The following is a 24224-nucleotide window of genomic DNA, read 5'->3' as shown; positions in this document are numbered from 1 at the left end:
GCATATGTCATATATATCTATTGCATTTCTTTTCATAAAATTAATGGTTATACTAATTTAAAGTTTGTATAGAATAATCATGGCAGAATTGACAACATAACTATTTATGCATCTCGTGTTTACCTATAGTGAATCATTAATGGTAACAGTTCATAGATGCTACGAATAGTATTAATCATTAATAGTGACGTATTCCTGGCAGATAGGTTTTACGGGAACGAATTTTATGGAATCAAACTGTTGAAGAATCTAAAACAATTAAAGCATGCTATTTTAGCAAATTCAAATATGCCACAGTTATATCTTGTAATGTTGAACGTTCGTTGTCAGCTTATAATTTGACTTTAAGCGATAAACGTCATCAACTAACTCTTGATAATATTGAAAAAATACTCGTAACATATTGTAATTTAAATTACAATTGATTTTTATTATGTTTAAGTAATAGAACTATTTGAACATATGTTGAATATGTTTTGCATACTCCTATATATTTTGGTATATTATTGATACATATTTGACATATGTCACTTACATATTTTGACATATTTTATTGACATAAACATCCGCAGTCTAGTTAGAAGAGCTTCATAAGTTGGTTATGATGCGATAAACACAAAATCGTGTACAGTTTTCATTAATTTGGTTTCGTTCTTGATATGTAAAATGTTTTCAAAGTTTGTAGAAGCGCATGCTTGTCTCAACTATCGTTGAGTCGACAGGGTGGTAAGAGCGTGAGCTCTGAAGCAGCAGTTATGGTAACGATGGGCTCTAATTGTACTTGTTTTCTGCCACGAGGTACCATTAATATAAGTGGACGGAGACGTTTACTCTTGGAATGTTTGCCCGATTGCAGATGCAATCAATATTTCCACCGCGGAGACCAGTAATTTAATAATCATATTAACAATAATAATATTATTATTTATGGAAGCATGACTCGGTAGTTACAGTAGGCTCCCTCCTTAATTTTGTCCCGAATAGTTTCCTGAAGGTGCTTAGGAGCTTCCGTTTGAATGGTCCCAATCGGTGTACAGAAGGATCGACACGAAACCCTGGGATACTAATTTGATAGCAGATAGAAGGCTCTTTATTGACGCAGGATCAATGGCGCAAACAGCGTCGGCGCAGTTAGGATTCCCTGGGTGTCCCTTACCCTCTTGTGCCTAGATCGTGTCCAAGCACTGGGAATTGTAGAGTTTGCTTCCTCACAATACTGTCTGTGGAGTTACATTATGCAAAGCATTCCATTCTACGAATGGCATAGAAACCAGCGTAACTTGACACCTAACTATTCGTATACCTTGCCGCGCGACTGTGATGACGACTATGACAACGGCAGCCACGTTGTCGGACGAATTCCCCAGCAAAGCGACGTCCTCATCGTTTAAGCTCCCTTTCATTGTCAAACATCGCTTTTTTAACTCGAGGAATTTTTTTTGCAATATTTACTTATACGCTTTCGAATAATATTTTAACATTTTAAAAAATTGGTGCCACTGGATCTTCTCAAATGCGTTTAAAAAAACATTGGCCCATGATGGCGGCCATTTTGTTTATTCGAAATGAGAAAATATCTAAGATTCTTAAGTTACGACACCGAAATAAATTTGAACAAGATTTATCAATTCTAGCAAGCTTACAAAAACAGGTACTGAAACAAATTTTAGGTTAGGTAATTTACAATGATCTAAAATCAAAATTTTAGTTTTAAAGTGTGTTAACACGAGTTCGTAGCATGTTAGAATAAAAGAAACTGTCCGTTACTGGGAGATTTTTGTCGAGGTTCGATTCTGGAGTATCGACCATCGATGTTTACTAGGGTCGATTCTCGAGTATCGACCATCGATATTCGTCAGGGTCGATCATCGCGGATTCGAGGTATCGACGCGCAAGAACAGCGGTACCAGTAATGTCTCCGGCGCGAGATCTTCCTCTTAATTACCAGTCCCGTAAGGAACTCCGATAATGTCGAAGAGCTTAATTACACCGTGTCTGTTTTGCATACGGATAAAAATGTCTATTTGGTGGAGGTCCGTGGCACCGGCTGCTGTCAAGATTTATTCGTCGCGTAAGTGAATGCACCGTCGAGGCAGCCATGCGGAATTCGACGATAAAGTTCTCTGTTAATCGGCCGGCGATTCAGGTTTTTCTAATTATTCACCGTTATAGCTGTTGGGAGAAGACGCCGGCGCAGTTACTATTAACATCAAACGGTATCTTCCGTTTAATCAACCTTGATTCTTTACGAGCGACGCGCACTTAGTCCATTCCAATAACTCGGTCGAGTTTATCGACAATAATTAGTGCTACGCGCCATCACAGCTCTAATAGAAGGTTACGAACACCACGATTTCTCCAAAAATTATTCTCACAAGAGTCTCGAATTTTCTAAAAATCTTTGACTTGAAGAAAACTTGGTATAGCATAGATTTAAAATGTTTCATTAATTAGAATTTGATTTTATTAAATTCATTTTTTAAAAATGTAACAAACTAAATACGTATACGTACTGTATACAATATTTCAGAGTTGATACGAGAGTTGGCGTAAAATATCAGTTCCAGAGTGTTGTTTTGATTTCAAGATGGCTACCAGGAGCGCATCGGAGGATTTGCATTCTACTTTGCGGACTGTAGTTCGTTTCGTTCCCTAGAATTTCTCAGCTTCCTGCCGCGTGCGTCGAGCCATTTCATAAACATGAAAGTTCCGTGACGCAGGTGGAATAGCAAAACGAGTCAAAGTGAAATCTCTTCGCCGGCGAAGACAAATAACAGCAATGATATCGCTCCATGACGCACGGGGAACGTGATGGCGCATCGTTTCCTTTTTTCCTCTCTTTTCCTTTCGTTTCCATTCTCTTTCCATGCGTAAATCTTCCCTTCTTATCAACGCACGATGCTAGTCTATGTTGAAAAGTGGCATCGTGATTGTGTGAACGTATATATGTGTACCACCGTGGAATTTTTTTTGAAAGGTGGGTACTTTTTTTTCTTACGATTTCAATTCACACGTTTAGTCCTAGGTTTCAAGAGTATCTACCATTTTTTTTCGTGCGAAAATATTCAAAACTGTACGAGTTACAAGAAATTTAGAAAAGGTCGTGTATACTTTTTCAAGGTCTACATTAGATTCATTGTAACTTTTGTAATTTCGAATAGTTTTGGATGAAAAAAAATGTGAACACTCTTGAAACATGAGACTAAAAGTTTGGATTCAAACTGAATGAGAAAGAAATACCTCCCCTCCACAAAAAAATTCTAAGAAATTAAGAAACACATCTTTCGTTGAGGCCTACACTCAATTCGTTGTAGCTAATATAGTTTTGAATATTTTTAGTTGTGTAGCGGCCGGCGACAAGTAAGAAAGAGACCTCCGCTCGCCGCCGGGCTGAGCGACAAGGATGATTGAAAACGTGAGTGAGTGTGAAAAACAATTGAATGCACGAATGTATGTATGTGAGTGAATGCGTGGCAGCATCGCGCCAGTAGTGGTGGAGATTTATCGATAGTTGACACCATCGATAGTTTTCGATTGTTGGGTTACCAGCCATCGATAGTTATCGATAGATACCGATAGTTTTATATAAATAGGTATACGACCATAGATACAACATAGGTATAATTAACATATGTATATACGTTTGTTTGTTCAAAATAAAATTGTAGAAGGAAATTTACATCTTATATATGATCATTATTTTTTATGCTAAATTTATTTACTAATTTACTAGTAGACTGACAATCAGTTGTCTCTAAAACTTGTATTGATTGAAGTAACCTAACCTGTTAAGATTTCGTATATTATATATATTAAATATTAATAGATAAAATTGTCTTATCGATTGTTTTAATTCTGTGTTAGAAATAAAAAAGGTTTCTATTTATTTAAAATAATAAACTTGTATTTAATTACTATGAATTTGACAGCCATTCATTTCTATTAAGAAAAATTAATTTATCCACATTGTTGGGTTTTAATCTTGATCTGCGGTCACTTATGATTTGACCAGCAGCACTAAAAATTCTTTCACTTGCTGTGGAAGAGCCAGGGATGCATAAATATTTAAATGCTAGCTGGTGTAAGACATTCATACCTTCATCAATTCCCTAAAAAGGATACAAATAATCAACAGGAAATTACAAATTATAATCAAATATTTAAGTTACCTTCCAAAAAGCTAAAGGATCAGATTTCTCTGAGGCATTTTCTTTTTCTAAAAATTGTCTTTTCAAAATTATAACATCTGCTGTTACATTTTTATTCTTTTCTCCAATTCTGTGTTCCAAAAATGAAAATAAAGATTTTTGTGGTGGTGATGTTAATGGTGATGTTATTTCTGTACTTTGTAGTTGTGTTGCTGTTGTTTCTCTTAAAATATTATTCATTTCTTGTTCCAATAAAAGCGAGGCTTCCTTGGAGTTTGTTGGATTCCTGAAACCTTCTTTTTTAAACCTTGGGTCAAGAATTGTTGCAATTCTTGTTACAGATCTTAACTCGTAATGGAAGAGTCTTTGTATTACAGATTCTGTTACTTTTGCACAAACTATTTCTCCTTCATTGGTTTTCAAATCTTGAGTTATATTGTTTAGATAGTTATATATTCCATAAGTCAGGGGTATAATCATAGAAATCGTTACAAAGTTGGAACCAGATATTTTCCTTGTTGCTTCTTCAAAAGGAGACCAAATTTTTTCTAAGTCTTCTAAAACAATTGTTTCATCCACTGTTAGTGGTGGAGGAGCATTACGTAATTTAATTAGTGCTTGATTCAGAGCATCAACTATTTCTAAAATCCTTTTGACCATGTAATATGAACTATTCCATCTTGTTGATACTTCTTGAATTAGTTTATATTCCGGAGTTTTTGTTGCTCGTTGTTCTTTCTTAAGCATCTCTGTTCCAACAGTGCTGCTTTTAAAAAAGCGAACAATTTCCTTGCATTTTGTAAGTATTTTTTTTATACACTCTAGGTCAAGCATATCCTGCATTATTAAATTCAAAGTATGTGCGTAACAAGGTAAATGTCTCTTTTTGAAAATATCACATGCCTTAATCATGTTAGCTGCATTATCTGTGACGATGCAAGAAATTTTATTTTCAATATTCTTGCATTACTTCTGCAATATTTTCTGCAGTATGATTTTTATATAAAACTTTTGTTGCTAAAACAACATTTTTTAATTCAAAATTTTCATTTATAAAATGACATGTGATTGTCAAATACGAATCATTATTCTTCGCTGTCCAAATATCTGTAGTTAACGCAACATATTTAGTCTTATTTAATATGTCTTTCAATTTTTGTTGAATCTCTGCATAAATATCTTTCATTATATGTTCCCTAATCGTGAATTTACTTGGTATTTTATATTTAGGTTCCAAAAGTTTTACAAATTTTCTAAAACCATTATCATTTACGATGTTGAGAGGCTGGAAATCAGTTGCGATCATCAAAGCTAACATTTTATCTAATTCATTTTTTCTTTCTGAATTGTTTTCATATTCTAAAGATTTTTTAAAAAAAGAGTTAATGGACATTATACTGGATTTTGATATTGCTTCATTATTTGTTCATGATTCTGATTCAGAATCTTTTTCTATATTTGGATGAAATCTTCTAATGTGATCTGCTAAATTACTTGTATTACCGCTAGTCTTATATTCCTTGCAACAAACGATAGATTTTGCTATTTGGCGATCATTTGATCTTGTAAAATACTTCCAGACGTAAGAGATTTTGCTTTTTTTTTTAATTACAGCTACAGTATCAATATTCGATTCATTGAAGTCAGTGTCTTCACTTTCATGTACATGTACATCTTGTTTTCGCTTTTTTACTGTAATATTTCCTGATCTATCTTTCTCTACAAAATATTAATAATATGTATAAAAATAAAATATAACAATTGTTAATATTGCACTTACCAGTTTCTTTTGCTTTTATATTTAGAAATTTTTCCATTGTAAAAGCAGAAAGTAGAATACAATAATATTTTATATTTAAGAGAGGTAATAAATTATACAGAAAGTATTCAACATACAAGTAAGAAATCACGCAATTAATTAACAATCCGTAAAATGCACGTGCAGGCAAAGAAGGCTATATAGTGTTTTTGCAATGACAAAAGACTAACAGTAGGTAGTATGAAACAAATGAATCTCATCGCTTGCAATAATTCAAATTTTAAAATTCGCGGTATCACCTCTACAATCGATAGGGAAACTAAGCTATCGATAGTTTTCGATAGTGAGGACCATCGATAACTATCGATAGTACCATCGATAAATCTCCACCACTACGCGCCAGACTAGAGCGAACCATCGCAGCGCATAGTAAGAATAAAATATTTCCTAAACCTAAACGGCATTTTACTTTCCCGATCCCGTAGTTGAAAAAAAATTGTAAATACTTTTGAAACGCGGGACTAAAGGTATGGATTTAAACTGAATCAAAATAAAATACCCTCCTTTAACAAAAAAAATCTATGGAATTGAAAAACACTTCTTTCATTGAAGCTTACACTGAATTCATTGTAGCTCCTATAATTTCGAATATATTTAGACGAACAATATGGTGAATACTTTTGAAACATTAGGCTCAAAATATGAATTCAAACTGAATAAAAACACAAAATACTCTTCTCTAATAAAAAATTCTAAAGAATCATTAAAAAATTGCATTTCAGACGGGACCTCCTCCTTAACGAATTCAAGTATATCTTGACGCAAGCGTGTTTCGCGTGGAACAATGGAAGATCGGGTGTGGCCAATTGAAAGCGGAATAAATCTGCGTCGCGAGTACCTGTCCCCCTCGCGTGTATCTATTCCACACCGAGTACCGGATAGCGTGATTCATCGCTGTGTATTTACGATAACGAAAGTTATGCCTCTCGTTGGCCGTGTATGTCAATGAACGAATCCTTAGAGTCGGTGCATAGGCAGAGCAGAAGTTATTACACAGTCGAAACGGTGAATTCTACCGAGCCAGAGTGAGGGTTCGTTAAAACGAAACCTGTTTTCTCTTTGGTTTCACGGCCGCCGATGATCTCCGTAACATCTTGCGCTCCTCCTTTGATATATCGTACTTTTAATTGGACAGAGAATGCGTCGTAAAACAAATGTATTACACGGAAAAGATATTTTATTTTGTTCGTTTCTTCCATTTTATTGCGATCGTTTGTTGCGTTTATCGATTCTCTAAATTTTTCTAAGCTTTGTTAATATTCTGTTTCCTTTTCTACTATTCCAGAAATTTTTTCCAAAAAAACCACCTTTTATAGTCAAATTTACAGGGTTTATTTGTACCTGTTTTAATAATAGTCTGCAATTTTTTGAATCGAAATAAATTAAACTTGATGGCACTGAGATAGTTTGCAAATATAGTGGAGATGAGATTCAGAGGCACTCGCGTTGGGAGATTGCCTGGCGAGATGCGTTTTGTGCCGCGATTAAAGTCACGAATGCAGAACTCGGTGTGAGATTAGTGTGTTGGCTGACTAACAATAACGACAAAGAGGAACGAATGGATTAAAGCGAGGCGCGAAAGGAGGGAGGGCGAAAAAGGTGGAAAGGGTGAATGAATGAAACCATTCAGGTAACATGTTTATGCGCTCATCGCCGGAATGGAACAGCCCAGTATACCGATCGGCATGAACAACAATCCGGGAAGCAGATGGCATAGAGAGAGGAACGGATTATACCGGTTGTTCAGACGATAATAATAAAGTGCATAATCTTGTACAATAAATGGGGGATCGACTGTTATTGGTGTACAACGAACATCCATAATGACACTTGCCAGTTACTGAAAACGTGTCCACTGTTTTAACACTGATTCCACCACAGGCGTCAGAACTTTTTCTCAATTTTAGAGGACTATGCTAGAGGTCTCACAAAGGCAGGCCAAATTTGGTGAATTTTAACTCTGTTTTTTAGGTGATCTTCTGGTTTTGGGGATTATTTTTCCTTTTAAGAAACCACTACACTAAAAATGACTTGGAAAACCAGAAGAGCCTAACATAACGAAATCTCAGGAAATCTCAGGAAATAGCAATCAAATGACTGGTGTTAAATTGTTAAACATCAGACAAGTTCCACGTTACGGTAAATTGTTTCTAAAACTGTAATCGTTAGATTCACAGCGGCAGATGACGCCTTCTAGTCGTAGTTACCACAATTTTACTTATTTTCCGAAAGTGTTTTGATACTCGTATCCACACAACTTATCGCTTGACACCGCTCACTCGTCCGTCGTCTTCCACGATCCCGACAACGCCACGTGTCTGTATATTCAGCTTACCGTGGATCGAAGTTGCAAACTGCACAAGGAACCTCGCGTGAGCAAACTCTCCTGCAAGACGCTACTTGAAATTTTCAGGCAAGAATGATTTATGAGGAGGCCTCGACCTCGCCAGTAGTCGACTCTCGACGCATACATTTTAATCTTAGCCTTTGGCACATGGATGATCACGGACGAGGACGTTACGGAGCTGTGCGAGCTCATCGATCCGAACGATGTCTTCCGCGTCGTGCCCGCGTCTTCTCTGGACTCTAACGGGGAGATAAAAGCCAAGTCGGTCCTCTGACGTTTATAAAACGCCGCGAACAATATTTCCCCTTTCGTCGTAAAACATTTTATTAGTCGCCCAACCCATTGGATTTCAAACATTTGTTAATCTCGATCCATCTTGATTCCTGGATTAGTTTATACTAGGAGATGCAAGTATCCAGAAATTAGAGTTCGATTCAATTTGGGTCGAGCCGGGTTTTTGGGATTCAATTCAAATCGCGTCCTTTTCTTTGTACTCCGTTCATAACAAACAAATGCATGCATTCAGCTAAAAGATTAAATTTAAAAATCTATGAAACACCAGTCTCTAAAAGCTTGATGACTCTCTCGAAAATGATTCCCAAAGATGACTTGCTGCTCCTACTCCGAGAGTAGAAAACTCCCTTAAAGACTGTTAATATTTTTGAAGTGTCCCTTTAACAGCTCAAGTAGCACCATTGCTTACTGACTGTGTAATTCGAGTCATCATTAGCACAGCTTATTCCGATCGGAGGAGCTCGATACGTAATTAGCTTCGCCGGCAAGATCGATCGTCCGACGAGTGTGGAGACACGAAGCGAACGGGGCTATATGAAAGAGGAAACGAAGAATGAGAAGAAAAATTTCTCTAATCTAAAGTACCCGTCGTTGAAGTAGATATGTAACTTTATTTCCTGGGTGTACGACGTCGATCGGCAGCACGGTGTAATAAACTGCTGAAGGATGGAACGCGACCGGTTCGCAATGCATCTGTCGTTGACACTATCGTTCCGTTTTCTCCACGTTCTCTTTCGGTCGATGTTCGGCCAATCGGTCTCCCGTGTGCTCTTAACTTGCCCTAACCAGGGAGCCAAGAGATTCGTACCTTCTCCCACTCCTCGATATTCTTCATGATGTACCGACAAGGGTATTCTTCGTTTAGGTCACTCGGAACTACTAAAACCATATGGAGAAGCCTGTCGGTCCACGAGAAATATTGAGGAACGGAGAAAGGTGCGAGTTTCTGCTAGGAATTATTTTACCGACGTTCTCGTCTACCGATAATTCCACCACAGACGAGGTGTACGAGTAGATCTTATATCCCATGTATTTTTTTGACCCATTTCTCTGGGGCTCCAGAGCCCCATTACCATTTCTATGTCACTCGCAACATTACAAACAGGTTACACAAATGAACACAAGAGGAAATCAGACAGAAAATGAAATTACAGAAACATTTCTGGCCATACAATATATTTTCAGTAATGAATTTTTGTTTCGACAGTGCGTAGGATTTCGAAGGTATATGTATTTACCAAAAATGGTTGTAATTGACCCCTGTAGCCAAAAATAATTTTCTTAGAACGATTTGAATTTTTTCAATTTCGCCGAAAAAGGGTATAGCCGAATAAGGGGGTCAAATGTGCCCCCAAACCGAATGGAACGAGCCACGGGTCATTCGATAGCAAAAAAAAAATAACCCCTGTGTGCAAATTTTTAACTTGAAATCTCGACCGTGGGGGTAGTAATGGGGTGAAAACGAAAATCATGTTTTTGAATTATTTCTCTTGACCTATTGAGTAAAAAAATGTAAAAAAATTCAGAGACATTTCGGGTACCGGGGCACATACTTTGGGAGATTTTCAGATTTTTTGATTGAAGAACCAGGTAGTGAAAAATAAAAAACAGCAAAAAATGCCGAAAAATGCCGATTACGTATTGAAGGAGGCCCGGAACTACTTTTATACTTTTACAGTAAACAGGTATTACTATTACTATTACTCTCAATTTTTTTCAGATTTTTCATTTTGGTGCGCCGCAGTGAAAAAAAATAAAAACCGAGTTTTTCCTCATTTTCTGCGTATTAGAGTAACTTACACGTTGAATTTTTATGCATCCTTCAATATATAAGTGTTTTGTAGACTGTTTAATGTTTCTACACTAAGCAGAATTACATAACAATTGAAACAAATAAAATAAAGCCAACCGTTGAGCGCAATATATCCTAGAAAATCAACGATATTTTCAACGGCGTCGATGGCGTAGCGTTAGAGTGCCCGACTGCTGAACCGCTGCAAGTTTTTTTACCATAGGTTCGAGTCTCTCTTCTGGACTTAGGATTTTTTTTTCAAATTCTAACTATATAACAATGCTTTATATTTATTTATAAATGTTCTGAAAGCATTTTACAAATATTTTAACCTGAAATATGTATAAATATAGTTTTGGAGTGTTTTTTGCGTTTTTATTTTTTTTGTCAACCATGATTATTGTTTAACATCTCTTACACTGAAATTAATGTGAAATGTTAGTTTTCAAATCTCTTACCTTTGACTATTGTAAATGGATCGGAGCAGAAGATTGTATATTAGCTTACTATTACTTCTTCTCGCCCTTCGATCAAGCAGATCTTTCCTTCTTTTTCTCTTTCTCTGCCAATGATACTTTTTTCTAATAAACCCATTTTTAAGTACCAGTTTGATCGTTTCATGTTTATTTTTGAATGAAGTATCATTGCTCGATGGAAACCACGGGAAGGTGTTGAGCTTTTTCCATCAGGAGAGGCGAAGGATGGGTTAGAAGTGATTACATGGATCGGATGAGAGTAAATGGCGGACATAAGTGTTGGAAATAAAAAAAAGCATGGCTCAATCTTGGTCGCTGTCGACGTTAATTACGGGATTTACATGTTCGATATTAAATAAGTTACTCAGAATTTCTGCAGGACGTACAATTGGTGAAAGGTACCGAGCATGCGATAAATAATAAATTATTGCTGCGACATGTGAACAGCAACCGACAGTACGGTTACCATTCGCACATTCGCAACAATAGCGTTTAATCCCGGAGTAACCAATTGAATTTGGTACGTAGTTAATGTAACATCTATATGTTTTACTATTGATGTGACGCGATCTCACTTCACATTTAATAATATTTTTTGTCTGCTTAAGGCAACGAACAATTATATTATTATCTTCATCCATAACTTCTGCTAAGTAAGATATGGCTTGTGATAATTGGTATGTTCCCGTAAATAGAATTTTTTCCCCGTGGTTTCCATCGAGCAATGATACTTCATTCAAAAATAAACATGAAACGATCAAACTGGTACTTAAAAATGGGTTTATTAGAAAAAAGTATCATTGGCAGAGAGTGGGTTAATAGATTTGGCGTGGAATGGCCCTTACATGTCTACGTTAGATACTGAAGCCGTAGCAAACATTCATATTTATCACAAAAAGAGAAAAAGAAGGAAAGATCTGCTTGATCGAAGGGCGAGAAGAAGTAATAGTAAGCTAATATACAATCTTCTGCTCCGATCCATTCACAATAGTCAAAGGTAAGAGATTTGAAAACTAACATTTCACATTAATTTCAGTGTAAGAGATGTTAAACAATAATCGTGGTTGACAAAAAAAATAAAAACGCAAAAAACACTCCAAAACTATATTTATACATATTTCAGGTTAAAATATTTGTAAAATGCTTTCAGAACATTTATAAATAAATATAAAGCATTGTTATATAGTTAGAATTTGAAAAAAAAATCCTAAGTCCAGAAGAGAGACTCGAACCTATGGTAAAAAAACTTGCAGCGGTTCAGCAGTCGGACACTCTAACGCTACGCCATCGACGCCGTTGAAAATATCGTTGATTTTCTAGGATATATTGCGCTCAACGGTTGGCTTTATTTTATTTGTTTCAATTGTTATGTAATTCTGCTTAGTGTAGAAACATTAAACAGTCTACAAAACACTTATATATTGAAGGATGCATAAAAATTCAACGTGTAAGTTACTCTAATACGCAGAAAATGAGGAAAAACTCGGTTTTTATTTTTTTTCACTGCGGCGCACCAAAATGAAAAATCTGAAAAAAATTGAGAGTAATAGTAATAGTAATACCTGTTTACTGTAAAAGTATAAAAGTAGTTCCGGGCCTCCTTCAATACGTAATCGGCATTTTTCGGCATTTTTTGCTGTTTTTTATTTTTCACTACCTGGTTCTTCAATCAAAAAATCTGAAAATCTCCCAAAGTATGTGCCCCGGTACCCGAAATGTCTCTGAATTTTTTTACATTTTTTTACTCAATAGGTCAAGAGAAATAATTCAAAAACATGATTTTCGTTTTCACCCCATTACTACCCCCACGGTCGAGATTTCAAGTTAAAAATTTGCACACAGGGGTTATTTTTTTTTTGCTATCGAATGACCCGTGGCTCGTTCCATTCGGTTTGGGGGCACATTTGACCCCCTTATTCGGCTATACCCTTTGTCCGCCTCCCTGAATGTTTTTCTCAAAAATGCGTAAGATTTTGGAGGTATGTGTATTCACCAAATATGATTGTAATTGACCCACCCAACCGAAAATAATTTTTTCAGAACGATTTGAAATTTTTTTTTCATCGAAAAATTTGAGCGCCTACCTCCTGTCAATTTTTCTTAACAATTCGTTTTTGTTTTTTAATAAATTTGTGTGACACTTTACGGAAATATTGTCTAATAGTTTTGTGTAGGTATCTATGATTTCTACTTCAGAAATAAAATTCAATGAAGTACATTCACTACTGTAGACGTTATAGTCGTTTGAAAATTGCGTTTTTTATTCCCTTGCTCATTTAATCTCGTGGCCCAATCTGACTGCCATACCGACCTAAAAATTTGGAGGTGATTTTAGCGTCTTCTTCTTATGGATGGCGGTCAGTTGAGAAACTATTCACTGAATTAATATTGGTGGGTAGACAGGTGTAGTGCGTGCGTAAATACATGTGCGTTGAATATGGAAGCGATTAAAAAACGCAATTTTCAAACGACCATGACTTCTACAATAGTGAATGTATTTCATTGAACTTTATTTGTGAAGTAGAGCTCATAGATACCTAAAAAAAAGTATTAAACAACATTTCCGTAGTGCAACAAACAAAGGGTCTAGCCGAATAAGCATGGTAAAAGTGCCTCCAAACCAAACTGAACGGGGTTAATACCACTCGGTAGGTGGTTCGAAGAAAACCCTTTTCACAAAGTTTCAACCCGGTATCTCTACTACAGGGGTAATTACGGGGTGAAAATCATTTTTTGGTTTATCCTTAATATCTCCCGTTCTGCTAAATTAAGCATTATGAAAAAAATCAGGGTTATTCTACCGACTGATGTACATATTCGAGAATTTTTTCAGAATTTTTGGATGCAAATTCGATTTTTAAAAAATTCGAAAATATTTTAACCGTCGATTTTTTGTAGAAGTTATCAAGTGACCACATTTGTTTTTATACAGTATAAAGCTCACAAAAGAATTAGTAATCTCTAATTTTTTCAGATTTTTCGAAGGGGTGGAACGTAGTCAAAAAAATAAAAAACGATTAAAAAATGACGAAAAGGCTTTATATTGTCTTAATTACTTACGTGACCATGTTCATATTTTTACAGCTATAGCGTAATATTATGACTATTAATGCGTAATTTTTTCAGATTTTTTGGAAAAGTGCGTTATTGTTAAAAAATTATGAATTCATACTTCCTAATTTTTCATACGGAAAAAGGCTGCACATGCTTTTAAAACAGATATAATTAAAATATATTTGTTTACATACTTTGTTAACTGGTCGCTATATGTAGTTTCAAATATGTACGCGTGGTACTGGACTCCTGTTGATTAGAACCGCTATGGCGGGGCGGTGCCGCGCGCGGCGCGATTTTGGTACAGCATCCGCATGTGTATAACATATCAAATTAATATTATAATATATATAATATATATTATGTACATGAAGTTTTTTAAATATTCCATAAATATTTTTGCTTTAATTAAAATAAATAATCTAAACAAGGTTTACCTGCTATTATTTTTATTGGCAGCATTAATAACTTGGTTTGTTCTTCAATCTTCATCGCTGTCATCATTTATTACAGGATTTACTTTTTCACTTTCAAATAATTTACTCAGTATTTCTGCAGGTTTTATTATTTTTGAAGCATATCTGGCATGCGATAGATAATAAATTATCGCAGCTATATGGGAGCAGCATCCAATTGTCCTGTTACCACTTGCACATTCACAGAAATATCGTCTAATTCCCGAGTAGCCCGTTGAATTTGATGTGTAGTCTATGTAGCACTTGTACAGTTTTTTATTAATATGTCGTGATTGCACTTTGAACTGAACTATATTTTCGTTTTGTTTTAGATAACAAAGATTTATTTCGTTTTGCTCATTCATTATTTCGGCAAGATAGGATATTGCTTGGGAAAATTGATACGATCCTGTCAAAAATATTTTCAAATCTTGTTCGGTCATTTCTGGGAAGTCGAGTAAATCGTTTATTGTTATTTTCTTGAATGCAGCTTTTCGTCTGTTTAAGTTTTGCGATTGTACTTCCATACCTAGTGAATTTTCTTCGTCCTTTCTTTCTGAAAATCTTCTTACTATTTCTTCAGTGCACCCTACATCGGAATGTAATCTTTTGCCAAACATATTTTGCAGGAAACAGGCAATGCGGCAGTATGATTTGACTGCTGGAAGTAATTTATTATCCAGTTGGTGATGCAGCAGGCGATATTTCTGCCCTATTATGCCATGGATAGCTTCAACGACCCAACGCACTTTTGTGACTAATCTTGAATAATTAGCTTCTGCAGTGGTTAGTTGATGCCGCTTCCCTTTCAGAGCTGGCATTAGTACTCTGAAGCCTTCCTCTTCTAGCCGTGTCTTCACGACCCGGAAACCTCGATCGACAATGCATATATCTCCTTTCTTCATTAATGATTGTAGACCATTCCTATCTTCCATGGCAATCTTCATGATCTCGGCGTCATTTTGCGTGGCGTAGAATGGTCCTAATATCTCAACAATATATCCACTTGTTGTGCAAATTGTGAACAGTTTGCACAGCGGCATCTTTTTCTGTCCCGATCATGTCTTTTAATTGTATGAGATTTTCCCAAGTTAATCCGGTTAAAACCTGAAGGCGTTCATCCGACAACGTAAAATCACCTATTTTATTCTGAAGGGTTGAATCACAATTTGCCGAAAGATAATCGAAATAATTTTTTATTTCATCAACGTCAATTAGTGCGGAATTCGAATGGATTCGTAAATTCATCGTATCTTCTCGATACAAACGCTTTTTTATTAAATGGGTAGAACAACACCGATTACCTTTTGGTATATATATTCGCCTTGAGATAAACACCTGTTTCCTCGTTTCATGTGGTACATTGATGACGTTTGTCGCAGCGCCACATATGAAGCAATATCTATGTGTTGCAATAACCCTCGGGAATGGCATTTCAATGCATTCAGTTTCTCCTGTTGTATTGCCTGCATGAGTAACATATGTCGGATCTTCTCTTGATGAAACTGATAGATCAGATGGGGATGAAGTATTATTCGAGGTATTCGTTTCTTCATGTAAAGATGGATGTTGAGGAGATTCTTGAAATGACGGAACTTCAGAAGACGGTTGATAGTGAGAAGTACTAGGAACTGCTGTATCTTGTTCTTCGGGGGACACATTTCTTGTTCTTCGATATATGATCATTCGACATTTATTGCACAGTACGTCACCAACAACAACTACTTTTCCTAATATTTGTGACCACTGATTAGCTTCGGTTGTTGTATTACTTTTCTTCTTTCGGCTGCATAATTTAAACAATGCAGCATTGCATTTAATACATCGTATATGCTTCGTATTCATGTTGCTGTTTTTGTATATATTTAAACGTTAATATAATACACTATAAAGTTAATTTAATACACTGCCACTAACACACTTTCACATATAATAATATATATAATATATTATAATTATATAAATCTATGAGGAACGGCACAGGACTTACCCCAAAACCGTCAAAGGCAAAACTTCTAACATATACATATATAAATATGCGTTGTAACCACGCTGTGTGCGTCTATGTGCTTTTTAATATAATAAAGTGTTATATTTATAATATTATTTGAATTAGTCTCATCCTCATCTTCCTATTTATCAGTACATAACATTATTCAGATTCAGACAAAATGGTGGCAATGTCGCGCATGCTTTACCAAAATGATCAGCGCGTCGCGCTGCTCGGCGGCGCGCCATAGCGGTTCTAATCAACAGGAGTCCAGTACCACACGTACATATTTGAAACTACATATAGCGACCAGTTAACAAAGTATATAAACAAATATATTTTAATTACATCTATTTTAAAAGCATGTGTGGCCTTTTTCCGTATGAAAAATTAGGAAATATGAATTCATAATTTTTTAACAATAACCCACTTTTCCAAAAAATCTGAAAAAATTACGCATCAATAGTCACAATATTACGTTATAGCTGCAAAAATATGAACATGGTCACGTAAGTAATTAAGACAATATAAAGCTTTTTCGCCATTTTTTAATCATTTTTTAATTTTTTTACTAAGTTCCACCCCTTCGAAAAATCTGAAAAAATTAGAGATTACTAATTCTTTTGAGAGCTTTATACAGTATGAAAACAAATGTGGTCACTTGATAACTTCTACAAAAAATCGACGGTTAAAATATTTTCGAATTTTTTAAAAATCGAATTTGCATCCAAAAATTCTGAAAAAATTCTCGAATATGTACATCAGTCGGTAGAATAACCTTGATTTTTTTCATAATGCTTAATTTAGCAGAACGGGAGATATTAAGGATAAACCAAAAAATGATTTTCACCCCGTAATTACCCCTGTAGTAGAGATACCGGGTTGAAACTTTGTGAAAAGGGTTTTCTTCGAACCACCTACCGAGTGGTATTAACCCCGTTCAGTTTGGTTTGGGGGCACTTTTACCATGCTTATTCGGCTAGACCCTTTAGTAAAAATCAAAAACTTTTAAAGAAAAGTCGACAAAAAAATCCCCCGAAATCCTACGTACTTTCGAGGAAAAAATTCTTTACCCAAAATATAATGTGATGCGAGAAATGTTTCCAATGAAATTAATGGATGTCCAGTTCCGTTTACTTTCATTACGTTAAAAAACAATAAAAATTCTATAATTTCATTTTCTGTCTCACTTCCTCTTGTGTTCATTTCTAAACCTGTTGGTAACATTGCAAGTAACACGAAAATGGAAATGGGGTCCTGAGTGCCCAGAAAATACATTGGATGTAAGATCTACTCGTATATCTCGTTTGTGATTCCAACGCACTCTATTATCGGTAAAAAAGAAGCGAATTACCGGTAAATCTTTGAGGCTATTTTTTTAGATTTACCGACAAATCAGTAAACGATGTACCGGTATTACAGTCACTCGTCGTGTTTCTTTCTTTTGTTATCTTATGAACTGCAGACAGTTTCCTGTTGTTTGTCGACGCGGGAACTTTTAAATTTTGTAACTTGCGGTTTAAGCTCGGTTGATCGTTACGGAATAATGTCTGTCCTCGACAACTGTGTCTAGTTACTCGACTGGAGCTCGATAGCCCGTAACTGCGAAACCTATTAGACCGAATAACATGACTTCTAGCGGGTATGGGTTTGTACGGTTGTTTCAAAGTTTACGCGAGGAGGCAGCATAGTTATCAATGGTAACCGAGTGGCTGCCGCATTATAAACTTATCGCGTAGACAGTTACGAACAACTTCACCATTAAAGTTCTGCCGCGTCACCGGTACGCTTCCTCCCGCCGTTTTATCATTTCTCCTGTTACCAACCATTCACTACATTCTTCCCGGTGCAACAATGACGGACTACTTTAAAGAAGCGCCAGTTTAGCTTGGAGCTTCCAAAAACCTTCAAATTAATTATGCACTCTCGCAGAAGTTCTTGTCCAAAAGAAACTTGGCAAGTATTGTCAAATTTCGTGACATTAAAACCATCGCAAGATGATTTATAACGCTTTAAGTGACTGTTGTTTCAGTGTATCTAACGGTTGGAGATTATTTTTTATTCCCAAAAGTTCGAAGCATTTGTTGACTGAGCAACTCGACGTATCTTTGGCGTTGTTTCCCAAACTCGCCGCCAGAGGGGCACTCAACTACTTGTATCTCTCGCAAGCACTCAATGAGTGCCATGGCGTCTGAGACTGGACCTATTAGATTAGATTTCTTTGTTGATGAATGTACTAATAGGCCTCCAGGACCCTTTCCATTCTATTTAGCTTTGAACCTGACATACCTAAAGTCGCCATATTATAAATGTGGACTATTTTAAATAAAATAAATTGTACAAAAATATATTCGTCGTATGTTTTTATTTTAAGCCATAAGAGTAAGTGTAAGTGTAAGAGGATTAATCGCTAAAGTACAACCGCGTGTACTCGTATAATTATTTCATTGCGTGTCATTGCTTATTCTTGAGATACTAGTGTATTTTTAACGACTTGTTTTCTGTTTCATTTTCAGGTAGGTGAACTTCTTGCCTAACGAGCTGTACATTATTCTGCAAGAAGGTAATATTCATTTGCAATGACCGATACATATACTTTTAGATCGGGAAATAATGTTTGTTTCATAAAAGTTAATTAAACAAAAGGTTTACTGTGACCAGTGTTTGGAAACTACTGCTACATTTGATTTGCAAAATACTAAAATATATTTTTGTGTTGTGCCTCTAAGGCCGGATGCAGATCAGGAATACCAAGGGTAAAATCCAAGTTATAGTGTTGTTTAGTTATGTGGAAAGCAATAGAGAACAGAGTTCGGAGCCAATATCGAAGAATAGTGATTTTATCGCCGTGTCAGCTGCAAACAACAGCTACTAATAAGACATGATATGATCCCAATATTCCATGAAGTTAGGGTTCCCGTTCTTTGGGGTCTAGATAAATCCGAACTCGTTTCCCCGTCCGAGCGTGAGTCACAAGTATTACCTACAGCCGGGGGAAAACCAGGCCGCACTAATGAAAATGCACAGTCGCCGCTAGCGGAAATGCGGCCCCCTCCCTGAGCACACGCAGGGTTGCCAACTTATAATATAAAACCTGGAGTCTCATAAATTACAACCCCTGAGATTGCAATAAAAACTGGAACACGGGAAAACCTGAAGGAAAAATACTCTGAAATTGCATTTTTCCAAAAGCAAATGGAATCTAGGAATTTAAGGTTTTTAAACGCGATATAAATTTTCAATCATCGTGTACAAAAAAAGAAATAGTAACGTAGGAATGGTTTCGTTAAAAGTGGTATTATTTTTTCGTATAATGACGAGTACACATTTTCAAAGCAATTAATTTTCAATGTTCTTCTTTCTTGCTCATTGCTTGTAAACGAAAGCTTCGCGGCGGAGATGAAAGTCGCGTCTGCGAGTCTTCGGAATCCGTTTTGCACTGCGCCAGACCGGCATTTTTATACTGAAATCTGCCGTACGCGTATCCACACAAAGGGCAAATCATGCGAACTTTCTTCGCGCGCTTCATCATCAACGGTACAAAGCAGAGTGGCCAACACCTGTTGCAAATCACTATACTTTCAACGAAATAGTATCTACGATAATAAACTACCCACTCTGTCACTGAATCGTGCCATAAATTTAATATTTTTATTCGTTAAAAATAAAAAACCATCTTCGTTAAAAAAAATCGTACGGAGGTAAACCTCCACTCATTTTAAAAACCAAAGCCTCTATTTTCACGATCCCCTCTGCATTTTTTTTACAAAATTCTTTTTTGTTTAATTACAGGGTTGGGAATAGAAGGCACTCTTTCTTTGCCAAAATTCTTTAACACGACTATACGAAGTGCGATAAATTTTTTTCGGATTTCGTTTTGCAACGAGATTCAAGGCGGAAGTCGCCCCTTTACAAGTACCCTCTAAAAATTGATATACAATTTTTAGTACCTGAGTTATCGCCATTTCAATGAAAAGTGTGACGCTGGGCTGGCGTTAGAATTATCCAAGTGTATACAAGTATGCACACATTTTATTCAAAGTGCGATAATTCGGGAGAAAAAAATCGTACGTTAACTTTTAGGGGGTCGTTGTAAAGGGGAGACTTCTGCTTTCAATTTCACTGTAAAACAAAACTCAAAAAAATCAATTTATCACGCACCGTAGGCTCTTTTGAAGTTGGAGAATTTTGGTAAAAATAAAGAGTACCTTCGCTTCTTTGCCGCGTAACAAATAAAATTTTGAAAAAAAATTGTATCGAGAATGGAGAAAGGGGAGACTTTAACCTTTAAAACGAGCGCAGGATCATCATCGTACGATTTTTTTTAACGAAATTACGGCTGTTGATCCAAGTGTGTACAGTATTGTCTCGTTATAAGACGTCATTCGGGTCTCGCTATAAGTAGTCTCTTTATCCTCTCCACTGCTACTATCAAGATCTTATCGTGCATGAAAGATTAATAAACGATGAATTTCGTAGCACAACAGACACCTAAATACTTGCAAGATCCCGACCTACCCTAACAAGCATAGTGCTCCAATGTGCGAAGTTGTCACCGTGTCCCCTCTGGCGTGAAGCGTTGGTATTGCTTCTTTGTGACATTGAGGACAGAGCTTTTTCTCATTGTGCGACTTCCACGTATCCACTGTGAGGAATAAGGAACGGGTGAATAATTTTCCGCTCAATACAGAAACTTAATAACACAGAGAATATACCACGAGTCGCGTAGACTTTTCTCTGTTCATTTTTCTTGGCGTTGCAGTCCGTTTCGGCAGAACTTTTCGAAGTTGCTCGTTTAGTTACCCTCGACTCTTGTTTCTCTTCTTCCTAATATTTTACAAACTTAAATCATACGTACATCCTTAATAAAAAAAAGGAGTAATAAAGTTTGCAAATTAAAATCGATAAATTTCTAACTTTTAAATACTTTTTTTTTGTTGCGATTAAAATTGAAGAACTCAGTTGTACGAAATACAAGAAAAATGTCGTACCTGAGGCAAATAGTGAGAGGAACGCTTGGGGTGAGATTTGCGAATATGAGCAAGGAGTTCATAGGTATCTCCACCTTTGTCGCTTACTCGTTTGTCACATACGGGACACCAGGTAGCCACATCCGACTATGATGAAAATAAAATATAAAGTAATAACCGATGTCATTAAATTCTAACCTGTATAAATTGACAAGGATTTTTTCTATTTGTTTAGCAATGCAAAAGAAATTTTGTAAAAAGGTGAGATAACCTGTGTGGTGCATATCATATTTCCGTACACGTGATTCTTCGTCCCGTCATGAGTTTGGTGCACATATTTGGAAAAAGTATTGAATCAAACTTTGTTCAATCACGTTCCGTCGACAGAGTGAAGTTGTACACGCGTACAGAAAGAAATTCAGCTATCAATACCGACGCATAGGGTGTGATTCTAATTGTAGAATCAATTTATCGAGGATCGAAAAATAAATCATCTTTGGAAAATCTTTTTAAGAAAACCATTTTACCATATACACTTGTTATCGACGGTCAGATTACCGATGGTTGAGTTGCCGACAGTTGAATTACCGACGGTTGACTTACCGATGGTTTTTCAACTAAATCAGGGTTTTCGACCTGTTTAAGGGCATTACTAAAAAACAGTATAAAAAATAGTCACATTGAGCTATGGGTTTTATCTCTGGAAGGATCTCATGAGGCAAAACGAAACTGTCCTTTATGTTTGTCGTCCACCGACCACGGCTAGTCACTTTCCAAAGAGAGATTGCAGTCGATAGGTTTTGGTCGTTTCATGGAATATAGCCAGCCGACTGAATACCAATGATCCTGCGTCCTGATCCTCCATATCGGCCGATGTTCGCGGTATTCGGTTACAACATACGCAGAAGCAATATCCCAGATGATTATCATGTAACCTTCGTGGCGCAATCTTCCGATCGGATCGCGTATACGGAGTGTGCCATTATGCGAGTCAGAATGCACACAGCCATTCGCTGACAAGGGGAAACACGGTTGTGGAAATCGTTTTTGGAATGGCGCTGCGTGAAAATTATCGTACGTTTCCTCAAAATAGGCCTTTGGTTTCTCAGGTATTTGTATTTAAACTTCGATAAGGCCAAAATACAGTTGAATCCAGAAAGTCTATGAAATTCTTTCTTCTTTTTTTTTAATCCTTACCACGATACTTATCATTTTAGGTAAGATACATATGTATATTATATGCAGGGTGTCCCACACAACTGGGAAAAATCTTGAAAATTGTAGAAGATGCAGTTGCATCTTTTATTAAATTGACAATTTCATTAGAGAATCGTTTATTAAAAATTTGTCTCCTTAGAATTTATTGACTCGAAAGCTACTGTATTTACGCTTTACAAACTGCAACCAATTATTCAGCTAAAATTTAACTTCTAATCTGATCAAAATAAAAATCGAATAATCAATTCCAACGATAGTTTGCCTAGCTAAACTTTATCTACCATCGTTTCCATTCGTGTTTCAACCAATGTAAGCTACAATTCCCTTTACGATCTCTTTTGTAGAAAGCGTTATTGAGCTGTCATTAAATCGTTTGAAAGTAAACTGTCCACATTCCGCTGTAATCGCTCGCAGTACTTCGAACCAAACACACATCTCAGTAATTTTGAGCGAAATCTGCATGTAACAGAGCTCGACACGGAAAATTTTGATTACACTCATCGTAATATTCAATCGTGGCAAGATTCCGTGGCAAGAACCTACATTTACACATCATAATCCAGCATAATGTTTGGGAGAAGCTACCAAACAACGATGTAGCAACGTGTAATCACGTGTAGTGTAGCATGAAGTCAAATAGCGGCGATCAGCTTGGGGGAAAAGGGGATGTAAAAACTATAGCAATTTCGTCCACTTTTCCGCTTGGCACTAGATTTTCCAATCCCTGACATGTTGGAAACCAAAGAAGCACACTTCTGCTTGTTAAAACTAATGTTGTTGCCAGTTCGATCTTATCTAAATTGTAGAGCAAGCTTGTTGCCCCAATAGTACCATAGAATTGCCTAATCTTTTCGTTGCAGAGTCTTTTTTTGAAAAACACGCGTGAAATCTGTAATATTTTACCAAGTATTGCGAGTTCATATTTCAATAACAAAGCTTCAGATTGCAAAATAGTACAGTTTTCGAAACTGGTAAAGACGAGCTGAAAAATTTTGTTTCTATTGCTTCTGTAACCGTCGATAATAAAGTCTTAGATGGCGTTCGCTGTATCTTTGAAATCATGGCATGTTGCATGGCACCAGTAGTTCGCTTTGGCCACCGATAGAGGTCTCCTACTATTTCTCGTAAGCGCAGAATCGCAGAGTCCCGGGGGTATACAGAGTGGTCGACCACCACTGGGAAAAATTTTAATAGAAGATTCTAGAGGTCAAAATAAAACGGAAATCAAGAATACCAATTTGTTGATTGAGGCTTCGTTAAAAAATTATTAACGTTTAAAACTCCGCCCGTAGAACGGCAATTTCGGAGAAACATTTCTGGACATACAGTATATCTTCGGTTAAGAACTTTTTTCTCGAAAGTGCGTAGGATTTCGAGGGTATGTGTATTGACCAAAAGTGATTGTAATTGATGCCTGCAACCAAAAATAATTTTTTCATAATGATTTGAAATTTTGTACATAAATTTTTTAATAACTTTTTAACGGAGCCTCAATCAAGAAATCGATATTCCTGATTTTCGTTTTATTTTGGCCTCTAGAGTCTCTCATTAAAATTTTTCTCAGGGGTCGCCGAACACCCTGTATAAAAAGTAAGTCAAGCGACCATATAATCTCCATTTTCTCGTAAACTATTCATCGTATGAAAAAACGTGCCGAACGA

General features: G+C 36.2%; 2 protein-coding genes across 4 annotated transcripts in view; one reads left to right on the top strand and one right to left on the bottom strand.

The window, feature by feature from the left end:
* The window catches only part of LOC122400445 (CCR4-NOT transcription complex subunit 6-like), a 358835-nt gene that overhangs the window by 315813 nt on the left and 18798 nt on the right, over positions 1-24224 (top strand). The gene's annotated exons all lie outside the window — the stretch shown is intronic.
* On the bottom strand, positions 19722-21634 carry LOC122400447. The gene is made up of 5 exons (XM_043401925.1): positions 21617-21634; positions 21367-21492; positions 21091-21193; positions 20894-21020; positions 19722-19935 (listed from the first exon to the last, which is right to left on the bottom strand). The coding sequence occupies exons 1-5, from the start codon at positions 21632-21634 to the stop codon at positions 19722-19724; spliced, it is 588 nt and encodes a 195-aa protein (XP_043257860.1).

The sequence above is a fragment of the Colletes gigas genome, unplaced genomic scaffold (genome assembly GCF_013123115.1).
Source record: "Colletes gigas isolate AHSC1104 unplaced genomic scaffold, ASM1312311v1 Colletes_gigas_Sc00018, whole genome shotgun sequence".
In the NCBI taxonomy this organism is placed as follows: Eukaryota; Metazoa; Arthropoda; class Insecta; order Hymenoptera; family Colletidae; genus Colletes; species Colletes gigas.
The sequence above is the reverse complement of the archived record's forward strand: the minus strand, read 5'-3'. Positions and strand labels throughout refer to the sequence as shown.